The sequence below is a fragment of the Schistocerca cancellata genome, chromosome 2 (assembly GCF_023864275.1).
Source record: "Schistocerca cancellata isolate TAMUIC-IGC-003103 chromosome 2, iqSchCanc2.1, whole genome shotgun sequence".
NCBI classification, from domain to species: Eukaryota; Metazoa; Arthropoda; class Insecta; order Orthoptera; family Acrididae; genus Schistocerca; species Schistocerca cancellata.
Window position 1 is genome coordinate 692,571,598 of NC_064627.1, and position 15,935 is coordinate 692,587,532.

The following is a 15,935-nucleotide window of genomic DNA, read 5'->3' on the forward strand; positions in this document are numbered from 1 at the left end:
ACATGCACCACTATCTATTCTTTACACCCAAGCGGCGATTTGACATTCCGCAAATTGGATAACTTTTCTGTGAAAAATGGCTACTTGTTGGCCACTTACTGAATTTTTCAAATCTCAATCAGCAACAATAATCTCATACATGTAAACCAACTATGTACCAATAAAATCTCTCATGGAATAGGATTTGATACACAGAAACGATTTTAGTTCATTTTTAAAACTTCCATTGTCTGCCACACCCATAATTCACAATGTGGTTCAAATATTTTTATGGCTGCATACTTACTCCTTTCTGTGCATGAGAACAATTAAGTTTTGCATAGTGCATGCTGTTTTTGTTCCTAGTGCTGTATTTATGACTGTTGGTATTCTCAAATTTTACTGAGAATAAACAGGTAAAACCAAAGATCTGTGGATGGTTTAAAGTAACCTTTCAGTACAATCCCTCACTGACTGTGGAAGGTAAGAAGTTCAGGAAGGTGAACATTTGTACCTCAAGATTGCAGAAATAATTTTACTTTGTGCGGCAGTGTCAAAATCTTTCACTTCAACGAGTGGTACAGAAAACTGTTTTAACTTTCACTGACACTTTCCACTGGAAGCAAATGTAATTTTAAAACACTACCATTAATTCATTCCTATGACTCAGAATGGGATCTTTTAATGGAAGTAATGGTAGTAATTCAATAGAAGATGTTACATCAAAACACTCATGTTAATATTCTCCTTGCCAGCAATTCTTCATGATGATCAATAATATATTTCTTAATTCCTGCCAAGCACATGTGGTGTAATGTAGTAAGTTTCCCAGATTAACAATTATAACTGGAATATTTAGCCCACCAGAAGTTTCAGAAAAGTACAGTGGAAATAGTCTCTAGGGAGTTTAGTTCAGACAATAATTCCAACAACATTCTGAAGAAAGTACACCAGAAAAGATGAATCATGTTAGAGCAAAAAGGTGTGCAAACATGAAAACCTTCATATACCAGAATTTTTAAAAAGAGAAGTACATTTACCACAGCATTAAGAGAAAATAATAGTACTAAGAATATCATGAAATATTCTAGTTGTGTGGCATTAGAGACTAGATTGTGAAGTGAAAAAACAACTATACATTACTTTATAAGTGGTGGTGGTGTTTTCAGTGCAGAGACTGGTTTGATGCAGCACTCCATGCTACTCTATTTTGTACAAGCTTCTTCATTTCCAATTAACTACTGCACCTTACATCCTTCTGAATCTGCTTAGTGTATTCAGCTCTTGGTCTCCTACGATTTTTACCTTCCACACTGCCCTCCAATACTAAATTGGTGAACCCTTGATGCCTCAGAACATATCCTATCAACCAATACATTCTTCTAGGTCAAGTTGTGCCACAAATTCCTCTTCTCCCCAATTCTATTCAATACCTGCTCATTAGTTAAACGATCCACCCAGGTAATCTTCAACATTCTTCTGTAGCACCACATTTCGAAAGCTTATATTCTCTTCTTGTCTAAACTATTTACTATCCACCTATCACATCCACACATGGCTACACTCCATACAAATACTTTCAGAAACGACTTCCTGACACTTAAATCTATACTCGACGTTAACAAATTTCTCTTCTTCAGAAACGCTTTCCTTGCCATTGCCAGTCTACATTTTATATCCTCTCTACTTTGACCATCATCAGTTATTTTGCTTAGAACTGGTTTTCCATCTGAGCTCCATACAAGTGGTTCTCTTTTCTCCAAAGGTGTCTCTAATTTTCCTGTAGGCAGTATCTATTTTACCCCTAGTGAGATAAGCCTCTACATCCTTACATTTGTCCTCTAGCCATTCATGCTTAGTCATTTTGCACTTCCTGTCGATCTCATTTTTGAGACGTTTGTATTCCTTTTTGCCTGCTTCATTTACTGCATTTTCTCCTTTCTTCAATTAAATTCTATATCTCTCCTCTACTAGCCCTCATCTTTTTACCTGCTTTATCCTCTGCTGCCTTCACTACTTCATCCCTCAGAGCTACCCATTCTTCTTCTACTGTATTTCTTTTCCCCATTCCTGTCAATTGTTCCCTTATGCTCTCCCTGAAACCCTGTACAACCTCTGGTTCTTTCAGTTTATCCAGGCCCCATCTTCTTAAATGCTCACCTTTTTGCAGTTTCTTCAGTTTTAATCTGCAGTTCATAACCAATAACCAATAGACTGTGGTCCAAATCCACATCCACACCTGGAAATGTCTTACAATTTAAAACCTGGTTCCTAAATCTCTGCCTTACCATATATAATCTACCTGAAACCTTCCTGTGTCTCCAGGCCTCTTCCACATATATAACCACCTTTCCTGATTCTTAACCCAAGTGTTAGCTACGATTAAGATTCATTACCCCCATTCCATATTCACCTACCAGTATTTCTTCTCTTCCTCTTCCTACTATCGAATTCCAGTCCCCCCATGACTATTAAATTTTTGTCTCCATTCACTATCTGAATAATTCCTTTTATCTCATTATACATGTCTTCAATCTCTTCATCGTCTGCGGAGCTACTTGGCATCTCAACATGTACTACTGTGGTACGTGTGGGCTTCGTGTGTCTGGGCTAGAATAATGTCTTCACTATCCTGTTCATAAGAGCTTACCTGCGCTCCTTTTTTTTTTTTTATTCATTACTAAACCTACTCCTGCATTACCCCCCCATTTGATTTTGTATTTATAACCCTGTATTAACCTGACCAGAAGTCTTGTTCCTTCTACCACCTAACTTCACTATATCTACCTGTAACCTATATTTCCCTTTTTAAGTTTTCTGACCTACCTGCCCGATTAAGGGACCTGACATTCAACGCTCCGATCCATATAACGCCAGTTTTGCTTCTCCTGATGACATCGTCTTCCTGATTAGTCCCTACCTGGAGATCCTAATGGAGGACTATTTTACCTCCAGAATATTTTACCCAAAAGGACACCATCATTTAACCATGCAGTAAAGCTGCATGCCCTCAGGAAAAATTATGGCTGTAGTTTCCCTTGCTTTCAACCATTCGCAGTACCAGAACAACAAGGCCATTTTGGTTTATGTTCCAAGGCCAGATCAGTCAATCATCGAGACTACTGAAAAGGCTCCTGCCTGTTTGTCTGGCGTCTCAACAGATACTCCACCATTGTGGTTGCACCTATGGTACAGCTATCTGTACTGGTGAGATGCACAAGTCTCCCGACCAAAGGCAAGGTCCATGGTTCATGGTTAATGCAGGGGGTGGGGTGGGGGTGGGTTATAAGCGTTATCACCCAACAATTCTGCCTTAGTTTCCTTAATAAGTGATCTTTAGAATCAACAGGAAGTTTAGTCTCACTTTATTGAATCCTTTTTGCTAAATATGTCCCACTGAATTAAAGTTTTAAGTCTGTGAGCTCATAAAGAAGCAATGGCTTTATAATGTTAACAGTAAATTTAGGGTCATACTGCATTAAAAATCGAGCAATGGTTCCAGTCCTCCACATATGAAGAGGTATTCTGCGTAACCTCTCACAGCTGATAACCGAGATCATCATATTGTTCAAAATCTTCATTCTTATTTGGAAGAGCAGTTTTCTGGATAATCTGTAATTTCTAGTCTGCACTGACTTCCCCTCCCTGTTTTTTCCATGTCAACATTTTCTGAAGACGTGATCCATCTACTAAAGAATATTTCCCCAGATCAGTGATGATGTCAAAAGTGAATCGATGACAACCTCCTTCCTCATACTGAGTTGCCATAAGTTTTTCCAAGTGAAACTTCCTGACATTTCTCTGATTCTCAGCCAAGTTTTAGCATTTTTCCCTGACAAATTTTGAGATCTCAAAAATATGTAGATTTCTGTATTTCTCCCTCACGTGAGCAAAAGCCTTAAGTAATAACATCAACATCTTTTGTGATTAACTGTTTTTAGATGGAGAAAGCAATTCAAATGGTTTGTGTGTTTCATTAAGACCACTATTTTATTTTAATAAAATAGAACATCTCTTGACAAAAATACACTTTTCCTTGGTGTTGCAGAACAGTTTTAAAATACCTTCACTGTTTTCAGAAATAACCTCAGAAAACAGTAGGTCTCACACTCGAAGTGTAGAATGCAGGGAAAAGTTGTGTAAACAAACACTATAGGTGACCAGCAATATGTTGATTCCACTATGTTCATTATTGTCAGTTATTACTCACTGTGATATCTATTATTTTACAGGTACTGTGTGATTTTTGTTTTGAGAAACATATGAGCACATAGTGTACAAACTGCCAGCAACTGCCACAATTTTCTTCACATTATCGACCATATTTTCTAATACATAAACTACTTTCGAAGTGCCAAAATGTACTACAATAAATAAAATACTGCACTGTACAATGCATTTATGGTGAGACAGACACAATTCCTTAAAATCCAATCCCCCTGACCTTTGGCCTGCCAAGGAGCACCACAGTCCTGAGTTCACGGATAAACCACAAAAATGCGCCTCATTATGCCACACACACAAACAGACACATCCTGCGGGCAGATTGGTGAGACTAGATTCAATTGGTAGGGCCTGCATGTTAGTAGGGAACGATGGGCTTCACATCGGCAGGCCCTATCCGTTAGAGATACCCAGAGAAATGGCCAGCGGTTTTGGCCTGTCGCGGAAATCCACTCATGTGGCCAGCTACTCATGTGTCACTGACACCATGTTGAAGAAATGAGACTGCAGTGAGCAATCCATCGAACAGGTAACTTGTGATAATATTCTGACAATCAAGCGACGAGTTGCAGACAGGCACGTAGAGAAGACAATCACACTCTCAGATCTAAATTAGCTTTTGACAGAAAACAATAGCACACACACATTCATTCACACAATCACTCAGACAACTCACAGACATGACTGCCGTCTCCAGCCAATGTGTCAACAATGTCTGAGAATCAGATCCAAACAAACTACATCTCAGGCTTGCCTGCCTCTCATCAGCAGCAACTAGGCTAGCAGCAAATAGCAGTGCAGCACTGACTGCAAGCTGAGGGAAGTTGTAGGAAGGGGTCCAGCAGTAGGAATGAGGGAGTAGGGAAGCGGCGCACGTACTCAGCTGTGCCCAGCAAGTGACAATGCAGGACATCTAGGTAAACAAACCATTTCATCTACTGAGACAGAAAAAGATTTTCCAGTTTTTTTTTTTTCTCCTTGACACATTCGAAATTCCCTAATTTCCCTGAGTTCCAGGACTTGTGGCAACCCTTTCATACTAATAAAGTTTGTATTCAACAGCAAGCACTAGCACTATGAGTGTAATGGGTAGGCCCATCTGTCTTCCAGTTCTGCGCAGACAGCAAGCACTATTTTGGGACACTTCTGCATGTATCTGTTTGCTTGAAAACAGGAAAATGGACATAATTCACAAAAATTTTAAACATTGTTTTCTATGAATATTTTCATGAAATTAAATTAATATTGCAAAAATGTTTATACAAATAGAAAATATAATACTGTACTGCTCAACTACCACATTTTTATGTACGAATTTTGTATTAGTGGAACATGGTTTGTTCGAAACAGAACAAACTATTAAAATTTTTTGTTTCAGGTAAGAATGGCCAACTAAAAGAATAATTATTTATAAAGTCTTTATTGTATTCAATATCTAGTCGTAACCAGCAGCACACTGAAATAAGGTGCTTCAGTTTGTTGGAAGTTTCAATGAAAGCCAATTTTCATTCATGGGCCACTCACAATTTGTTCAATATCTGCAACAAAAAAAGAAATTAACGTTTTTAAAGGTGATGAATTGACTGGAAAAATTCTTTCCATTTTTTAACAATTATAGCACAAATAGCACTATCTCAGACACATGATAAAATAACATACGTCTTTATTTCCAGCTCTAGTTGGTCTGGAGATTGTTGATTTTATATTTTTGATTTACTAGACTGGTATCAAGCACATGCTTACTGTCAGTGGTCCTATAGAAGGTGTACATAATAATATATATTACATGTCATGGGAAATATGGTTGGGAGTTACTGTGTGTTTATAATTTTGTGTTAGACTGTTTCACAACATAATTTTATTTTTGAGTCTTCATGAGGTTTTTGTAGATTTTCTATTAATTTTATTTGGTTTCTAGAACTTTCTCCTATTAATATAAATGAGGTTAATAGTGCTTTATAAGACCAGTGGTATATTTTGTTGTTCAAGATACTGATCCTTCTGTAATGTTTTCTTCTGTTTACGTAATGCATGCAATTTCATTGTTCATTTACACAGTTGTGTGTGTAGAACACTACTAAGATCATTCATCAAGCGAGTAAAACTTTCTAGTTCATCAAGAATATTTAGATATTTGCCTCTATCAGCTATGCGTAGAGTTGACATGCACTCTGTTACATAGTTTTGTGATTTTGCTCTTTCAAGCATGTACTGAATGCTGATGGGTTCTTTTCAATGCTGTTCACGTGTTCTCAAACTCTTTATTTTAAAATTTCGACATTAGACTAATGTACAATTTTTCCATTCTTTACATTTTAAATTAAACAGTAACAAAATATGTCACTGGTCTTTTAAAGCATGATAGCCTTATTTAGCAGAATAGAAGAATGTGCTAGAAAATGTATTAAATTAATAGAACATGTGTAGAAACTTTTACGAAGGCTTAAAAATAAAATTCACGTAAGTACTAAACAAGTCTAACATATACACATACTTACAGTCTCCCACAGTATATAGCGTATAACATGTATAATATATTTTATTCTGTAACAACAAAAATAATCAATTTTTGACAACATAATGTAATTGGATAGATAAAAAAGCTACTCACCAGGATCAGCACGGGAACAAGATTGGTTGCAGGGGAAGGAAGAGGGGTGATGGGGAAGAAACTAGAGAGCTCTCCAGTTCTTTTCCCTTCACCCCTTCTGCCCTAAGGGGCCACTGTCTCCGAAGACTGCATAAGTAAAACTTTTTTTTATATGCATGTTCTTCTGACGCCACTTGGTGAGTAGATTTTTGATCTATCCACTTACATCATACTATATTCTATCTTTTATACAACCACTGACAAAGAGCGTATTTCTTGATACTCCATCACATTACAAAATATAAAAAGCTAGCAGCCTTCTCTTTATAGACAAATAAGAAATGTCATTTATCAACTACATAAATGCTGCGAGACACCTTGAATAATAAACATTTGTAGACTGTACACACTTCCAAGTAAATGCAACTTCTGACATTACTTTGGTTGTGTAAAGTACCTGGTTCAAAGTACCACTTTAAACTAAGTTTTTTGTAGCCCGAGAACTATGTATGTTCTCACGGAAATAATTTACAATCCAATACATCTCTCACAAAGCAGCCCAGTATCTGAACCAACCAAATCAACCACACAAAACAAACAAACCACCTGGTTGGTAATTGCTTGCATTTTATGTTGCACAAGGAAAGCCTATTTCTTCGTACACCACAGGACGGGCTTTGCTCAAATGTTTATTAGCAACAGCTTGGTTAGACAGTGACATACTCAAATCTGACAGGTGAATAAAAACAAAGTCCCATAACTGCTACTGCATCCTCCACCTCTCTTAAAATGATTATTACTGAATGTTCTCCTGAAATAATGAGCATGTGAAAGAACCATAACTTATATATCTCTCTTATTGATTTCACACAAAACAAGTACATAATCCACACCTTTGACAAAAGAGCACATAATTATACAGATACAATGATTAATATTATGAAATATTTTCATTATTTATCAGTTACATTTGTTACCTGCAGGTCTGATCAACTTTTATTACCAGCAAGTATACGCGGACAAGAAGGAAGTTCCCAGATTTCCCAGTTAAAAATGCACTTTTTCCACATGAAAAAACACTTCCTCCAACGTGAGAAATACATTTTTCCATAAGTGACAGTATACTTTCCCTTGGAGCAACAAAAATATCAATCCTTTGAATGGTAAAGGTTTTACACACCAGCGTGGAACTTCAAAGAACCAAAAAACCCACCAAAAATATTTAGTTGAAAATATCTGTGACGTGCAGGAACATCTACACTATGTATTTTTATATTACAGTAAGCCGCAAATTTTTGTATTTATAGTATGAAAGTATAGATTCGAAACAGCACGTTAGTTTACAAAGCATTGAAATCGAGATTAAAATGCACTTTTGTAAGCCAGTTGTAGCTCATGTCATGTGATCTAACCGAGCCAATGACAGCAGATATTCAAAGTATACGACATATGACTTAGTCAGCCAATAAGATCACAGGTAAGTCGTGTGAACACACAAGTACGAAAAGAATGGTTTAAATTAATGTATGTACTGCAGCTACAAGAAAAGTTAAGCTTTCACATATAATATTGGTCTTTAAGATTAATAAAGCTACAAGAAAAGCTAAGCTTTCACATAATTGTGTGTGCCAGTAAAATTTTAAATAATGACATTAATATCTAGTCTTTCTGGGCTCGACATTTTAAGTGGCTAGTCCTCAATGTGTCAAGTTGTGAAAGAGTCAAAAGCTCTGCGATTTAAGAAATTCATTGCAGATTCATCCATGCAACATAATTCATCTTGCGTAAAAGAAAATTTACTTTTAAACTAATGCTTTTCAAAGAACCATTCACAATATCTTCCCGCAACCTGTTAGAAATAGCTTCGTTTCAGTAGTTGCCAGAGAGCAAGCAACAGAAAACAGGCATTACTGCACGTGGGCAGCTATGACGACATAGGAAGCCCATTTGTTTGTACATATATAGTATTAAGGATTGTTACATGTCATAAAAGAACTAGGATACTCCAAGAGCATTGGAATTTCGTACACCATACTAAAACGCACAATTGAGCTTAAGTGTGCACTCTGATTTCAGTGTGGTTTTCGGGATGCAAATTTTCTTGGAGTACCAGTACTGTATTACCTCATGTTTGGTTCATTACTATGGCGTAATGCCATACGTGCCAGAAAATGAAAAGGTGCACTTTAAATTCAGTGAAAAGTTGAAACTAGCCAATAGTGTGGAATGAAACACTTCACTTTTAAGGAATTTATTGCCTCTGGGGAAAAGATTAATGATAGCCACATTTATTTACCAAACCAACAAAAATAACTTCACTGTTCTGCAAGATGATCAACTGCCAAAATCGCGGAAATAAAATAATATCAGAAAACAAACTAATAACATAGGTTAGCCTTCCGTATTATGTGAATGTATTTTACTTGATTTGATAGCACCAGACCACAGAAATCCATTTTGTTTCCACTTGATGTGAGAAGTGTAAATGAAGAGGAAACAGCAAAATCATTAAACAGAAACATGGCTTATGTGGACACTAACCCCCCTTCCCACTACAACCAAGACTGCTACGCACATGCTCCAACCTGGCAGCTTGGGTGTGCCAGAAAAATTTTACCAGGTAGCATCCGGCTTCTTGTTGCTACTGCTGATGCAGCTAACAGCCACTCTTCAAAAAGCCGGAAGCAGGAGAAGGTACTGCCCACACACAACTCCAATGTGCATGCTCGTGAGCACACGGGCAACTGCTCAAACGAAGTTAATGTAAACAGTTTCGACATCACGCTCATCAGCAGCAGCTTATTGTTATGAAGTATTCCATACTCTTCGTCCTAAAGTCTGACACATTTTGCTGTTAATCACTTCTTACCAATCAAAATCAAAAAATTTAACTGAAGCCTAAAATAATGAAAAATTCCCAGAATTATAAAAAATACCTCGGTTTTCTCCCGGATGAAAAAATTCTCGCGTTTTTCCCAGAGCGTATACACTCTGATTAAGCAAAAGCTCCCAGAACACAAATGGTAATACAGGGAGGGTTTAAGACTTTTTTCACAACACACTGCTGAGAAGGTTTAGAGAACCTAAATTTGTGACAGACTACAGAACAATTCTAGTGACACCAACATGTATCTCATGCAAGGACCGTTGAAGACAAGACGAGAAATCGGGGTTCGTACAGAATCATAAAAACATTTGTTTTCCCCTCACTCCATTTGTGAGTGGAACATGAAAGGAAGTGACTAACAGTGGTGTAAAGTGTCCACCACCATCCACCGTATAGTGGCTTGTGGAGGATGTATGTAAATGCAGATGTAGATCATCACAGGAGCTAAAAAACATCCACACAAGAAAAACTTTTAAGAGACCATTAAAAATTATTACTGCGCATCACAAAAATGGCCACTGTAATGAAAATTAACCACACAGGAATACAAGCTTACTACACAGAAAGTTCCACTCCTAATAACCATAATTTTAAGTCACTTCCACTTACTAAACAACATTCGAAATAGTTCAATTGTAGAGGTGTACCTACACTCACACATTCTACTTTCTAATGAAAAGGTTTGGAGATCTACTCTAAACAATGTTAACAACTAAGCTTAGAATCATGACAGGGAGAGAAAATTTCCAAGCACCTCTCACACATATTCTAGTACAAAGTTCGATAATCACAAGTTATCCATATAGTGCAGATGCAAATCAAGGCTGTGTCTAAACATTTCAAATGTAATCAGTCAACTCTGACACATGGAGTTTATTTCCTTTACAAATGAATGGAACGCACCCTCTTCAGTGTCTGCAGTTTCATTATCAACTATATATTTAATCATTTGTTAAATATTATTTGCCAATTTTACTAAAAACATAATAAAACTTAAATTTTTAAGATTACAAATCCAACACTAAATGGTGCCCCAATCCTCTTTTCTCCCTGTAGCAGTAATGCAAAGAGGGCAGCTAATACCCTCTGTTTCTACTATTTGTCTGACAGGTCTAAAGTCAGCTTTCTTTTTTTTTTTCTTCACAGACTTAGGATCAGTCAGTTTTCAGTCAAGAAGGAAAGAGCTTTGATAATGAATGAGGGTGAAAAAAATTCATGCCAACAATGTCATAATAAAATTGCTCATCGTGTCATAATATAGAATTGCATGCGATAAACTACTTCACAAGTGCAAGAACTATTACAGAGTCCTCTATAACTGAGTGAGGCATGCCATGATCTGTAGAAAATAAAAAAGGTGGCTTGTATAGTATGTATGTGCTCCCGGGCGACTTCAAGCAATTGAGTACAAAATTTAAGTTCACTGTTTATTGTCACACCATGGTTTTGGGCCAATGAAAATCAGTGTCCGGAAAGCTGCTATTAAGCAACAATGAGAAAATGTCAGACATTTATTGTAAGCAAAAATTACCAACTTTATCGTGTAATAGTTCAGTCTGTCTGAAGATCACAATTCACCAGCTCACAATTTATACAGATAATGAATAAATGAAAATCTTGATGAAGGTTAATGTGGATGTTGTTTAAGGAAGTGTGATTTATCATATGTTCTGTAGTATATTCCATTCATCTGAGTGAAAGAAAGACATCTTGAAAAAATTACAGTTTACAATTCTGATGGCATCTGGTGATTCAGGCTGAGTTAATTACAAAGGATTAAAAGTTGACATCAATATAAAGTTCTTTCGTAAACCATACTAAAACGTATAATTCAGCTTGAACTGCACATTCATATGTCCAGATTCACAATGAAGTACGCCCTAACTTGAAATTACACTTTCCAGTGTGGTTTCCATGACACCTATTTTCTTGGAGTACCAGTAATGTACTATCTCATGTTTGGTTCTTCATTATAGCAAAATGCCATCTGTGCCAGAAGATGAAAAACTGCACTTGAAATTCAGTGAACAATTGGAACTACCCTATACTGTGGAATGAAATATTTCGTTTCCAAATAAATTCACTGCTTCAGTGGAAAACATTAATAAAAGCAAAATTTTTCTAGCAAACCAACAAATGTAACTTCATTGCTTGTCTGCCAAAAATGTAGAAATGGAATAAAATCAGAAAACAAACTAATAATATATTTCAGCCTTTCATAATTATGTGAATGTATTTTAATTCACTTTATAGTTCCCAGCCACAGAAATCCGTTTTGTTTTCATTTGATGTGGCAGCTGTACACGAAGAGGAAACAGCAAAACCACTCAAAACCACTAAACGTAAGTATGGGTTGCATAGAGACTACCCATGTCCCCTGTATAATTCAGAGTGCTATGTGTATGTGAGGATCTGGCAGCTTGGGTGCACCAGAAAAAATTTTCCGGTTAGCTTCCGGTTACTTCAAGTAGCCAGAGTAGCAGGGGAAGCTACTGCTCTTGAGCAACTGAACAGCACATGCACATGAGCCTGCTGGCATCTACACCTACATTTATACTCCGCAAGCCACCCAATGGTGTGTGGTGGAGGGCACTTTATGTGCCACTGTCATTACCTCCCTTTCCTGTTCCAGTTGCGTATGGTTCGCGGGAGGAACGACTGCCAGAAAGCCTCCCTGCGCGCTTGAATCTCTCTAATTTCACATTCGTGATCTCCTCGGAGGTATAAGAAGGGGGAAGCAATATATTCATACCTCATCCAGAAACGCACTCTCTTGAAACCTGGACAGAAAGCTACACCACGATGCAGAGCGCCTTTCTTGAAGAGTCTGCCACTTGAGTTTGCTAAACATCTCCGTAATGCTATCACGCTTACCAAATAACCCTGTGACGAAACGCGCCGCTCTTCTTTGGATCTTCTCTATCTCCTCTGTCAACCCGACCTGGTACGGATCCCACACTGATGAGCAATACTCAAGTATAGGCTGAACGAGCGTTTTGTAAGCCATCGCCTTTGTTGATGGACTACATTTTCTAAGGACTCTCCCAATGAATCTCATCCTGGCACCTGACTTACCAACAATTTTATATGATCATTCCACTTCAAATCATTCCGCACACATACTCCCAGATATTTTACAGAAGTAACTGCTACCAGTGTTTGTTCCGCTATCATATAATCATACAATAAAGGATCCTTCTTTCTATGTATTCACAATACATTACATTTGTCTATGTTAAGGGTCAGTTGCCACTCCCTGCACCAATTGCCTACCCGCTGCAGATCTTCCTGCATTTCGCTGCAGTTTTCTAATGCTGCAACTTCTCTGTATACTACAGCATCATCCACGAAAAGCCGCATGGAGCTTCCTACACTATCTACTAGGTAATTTATATGTATTGCGAAAAGCAATGGTCCCATAACACTCCCCTGTGGCACGCCTGAGGTTACTTTAACGTCTGTAGACACCTCTCCATTGAGAACAACATGCTGTGTTCCGTTTGCTAAAAACTCTTCAATCCAGCCACACAGCTGGTCTGAAATTGTGTAGGCTCTTACTTTGTTTATCAGGCGACAATACAGAACTGTATCGAACGCCTTCCAGAAGTCAAGGAAAATGGCATGTACTTGGGAGCCTGTATCTAATATTTTCTGGGTCGCATGAACAAATAACGCGAGCTGGGTCTCACATGATCGCTATTTCCAGAATCCATGTTGATTCCTACAGAGTAGATTCTGGGTATCCAGAAATGACATGATGTTGTTGTTGTTGTGGTCTTCAGTCCTTAGACTGGTTTGATGCAGCTCTCCATGCTACTCTATCCTGTGCAAGCTTCTTCATCTCCCAGTATCTACTGCAACCTACATCCTTCTGAATCTGCTTAGTGTATTCATCTCTTGGTCTCCCTCTACGAGTTTTACCCTCCACACTGCCCTCCAATGCTAAATTTGTGATCCCTTGATGCCTCAAAACATGTCCTACCAACCGATCCCTTCTTCTAGTCAAGCTGTGCCACAAACTTCTCTTCTCCCCAATCCTATTCAATACCTCCTCATTAGTTACGTGATCTACCCACCTTATCTTCAGCATTCTTCTGTAGCACCACATTTCGAAAGCTTCTATTCTCTTCTTGTCCAAACTAGTTATCGTCCATGTTTCACTTCCATACATGGCTACACTCCATACAAATACTTTCAGAAACGACTTCCTGACACTTAAATCTATACTTGATGTTAACAAATTCCTCTTCTTGAGAAACGCTTTCCTTGCCATTGCCAGTCTACATTTTATATCCTCTCTACTTCGACCATCATCGGTTATTTTACTCCCCAAATAGCAAAACTCCTTTACTACTTTAAGTGTCTCATTTCCTAATCTAATTCCCTCAGCATCACCCGACTTAATTTGACTACATTCCATTATCCTCGTTTTACTTTTGTTGATGTTCATCTTATATCCTCCTTTCAAGACACTGTCCATTCCGTTCAACTGCTCTTCCAAGTCCTTTGCTGTCTCTGACAGAATTACAATGTCATCGGCGAACCTCAAAGTTTTTACTTCTTCTCCATGAATTTTAATACCTACTCCAAATTTTTCTTTTGTTTCCTTTAATAACATGATACGCGAGCAAAAAAATGTTCTAAAATTCTACAACAGATCGATGTCAGAGATATAAGCCTATAGTTTTGCACATCTGCTCGACGACCCTTCTTGAAAACTGGGACTACCTGTGCTCTTTACCAATCATTTGGAACCTTCCGTTCCTCTAGAGACTTGCGGTACACGGCTATTAGAAGGGGGGCAAGTTCTTTCGCGTACTCTGTGTAGAATCGAATTGGTATCCCGTCAGGTCCAGTCGACTTTCCTCTGTTGAGTGATACCAGTTGCTTTTCTATTCCTTGGACATTTATTTCGATGTCAGCCATTTTTTCGTTTGTGCTAGGATTTAGAGAAGGAACTGCAGTGCGGTCTTCGTCTGTGAAACAGCTTTGGAAAAAGGTGTTTAGTATTACAGCTTTACGCGTGTCATCCTCTGTTTCAATGCCATCAACGCAGAGTGTCTGGATATGCTGTTTCGCACCACTTACTGATTTAACGTAAGACCAGAACTTCCTAGGATTTTCTGTGAAGTCGGTACATAGAATTTTACTTTCAAGTTCACTGAACGCTTCACGCATAGCCCTCCTTACACTAACTTTGACATCATTTAGCTGCTGTTTTTCTGAGAGGTTTTGGCTGTGTTTAAATTTGCAGTGAAGCTCTCTTTGCTTTCGCAGTAGTTTCCTAACTTTGTTGTTGAACCATAGTGGGTTTATCCCGTCCCTCACAGTTTTACTCGGCACATACCTGACTGAAATGCATTTTACGACTGTCTTGAATTTTTTCCATAAACACTCAACATTGTCAGCGTCTGAACAGAAATGTTCTGTTTTGATCTGTTAGGTAGTCTGAAATCTGCCTCCTATTACTCTTTCTAAACAGATAAACCTTCCTCCCTTTTTTTATATTCCTATGTACTTCCATATTCAGGGATGCTGCAATGGCCTGATGTCACTGATTCCCTGTTCTGCACTTACAGTCGAAAAGTTCGGGTCTGTTTGTTATCAATAAGTCCACGATGTTATCTCCATGAGTCAGTTCTCTATTTAATTGCTCGAGGTAATTTTCGGATAGTGTACTCAGTATAATGTCACTCGATGCTCTGTCCCTACCACCCGTCCTAAACATCTGAGTGTCCCAGTCTATATCTGGTAAATTGAAATCTCCACCTAAGACTATAAAATGCTGAGGAAATTTATGTGCAATGTGTTCCAGATTTTCTCTCAGTTTTTCTGCCATTAATGCTGCTGAGTCGGGAGGTCGGTAAAAGGAGCCAATTATTAACCTAGCTCGGTTGTTGAGTATAACCTCCACCCATAATAATTTACAGGAACTATCCACTTCTATTTCACTACAGGATAAACTACTACTAACAGTGACAAACATGCCACCCCGGTTGCATGCAATCTATCCTTTCTAAACACCATCTGTACCTTTGTAAAAATTTCGGCAGAATTTATCTTTGGCTTCAGCCAGCTTTCCGTACCTATAACGATTTCAGCTTCGGTGCTTTCTATCAGCACTTCAAGTTCTGGTACTCTACCAATGCAGATTCGACAGTTCACAGTTACAATACCGATTGCTGCTTGGTCCCTGCATGTCCTGACTTTGCCCCGCACCCTTTGAGGCTGTTGCCCTTTCTGTACTTGCCCAAT

At 38.1% G+C, this 15,935-nt stretch overlaps 1 protein-coding gene across 1 annotated transcript in view; it reads right to left on the bottom strand.

Annotated features, from left to right (window-relative positions):
- Positions 1–5,604: 5,604 nt before the first annotated feature.
- Positions 5,605–15,935, bottom strand: part of LOC126162456 (eukaryotic translation initiation factor 3 subunit D-like) — a 44,309-nt gene continuing 33,978 nt past the window's right edge. The window contains exon 10 of the mRNA XM_049918982.1: positions 5,605–5,741. Within this exon, the coding sequence (XP_049774939.1) occupies positions 5,713–5,741 (29 nt within the window). The 3' untranslated portion in view covers positions 5,605–5,712. The remainder of the gene's footprint in view (positions 5,742–15,935) is intronic.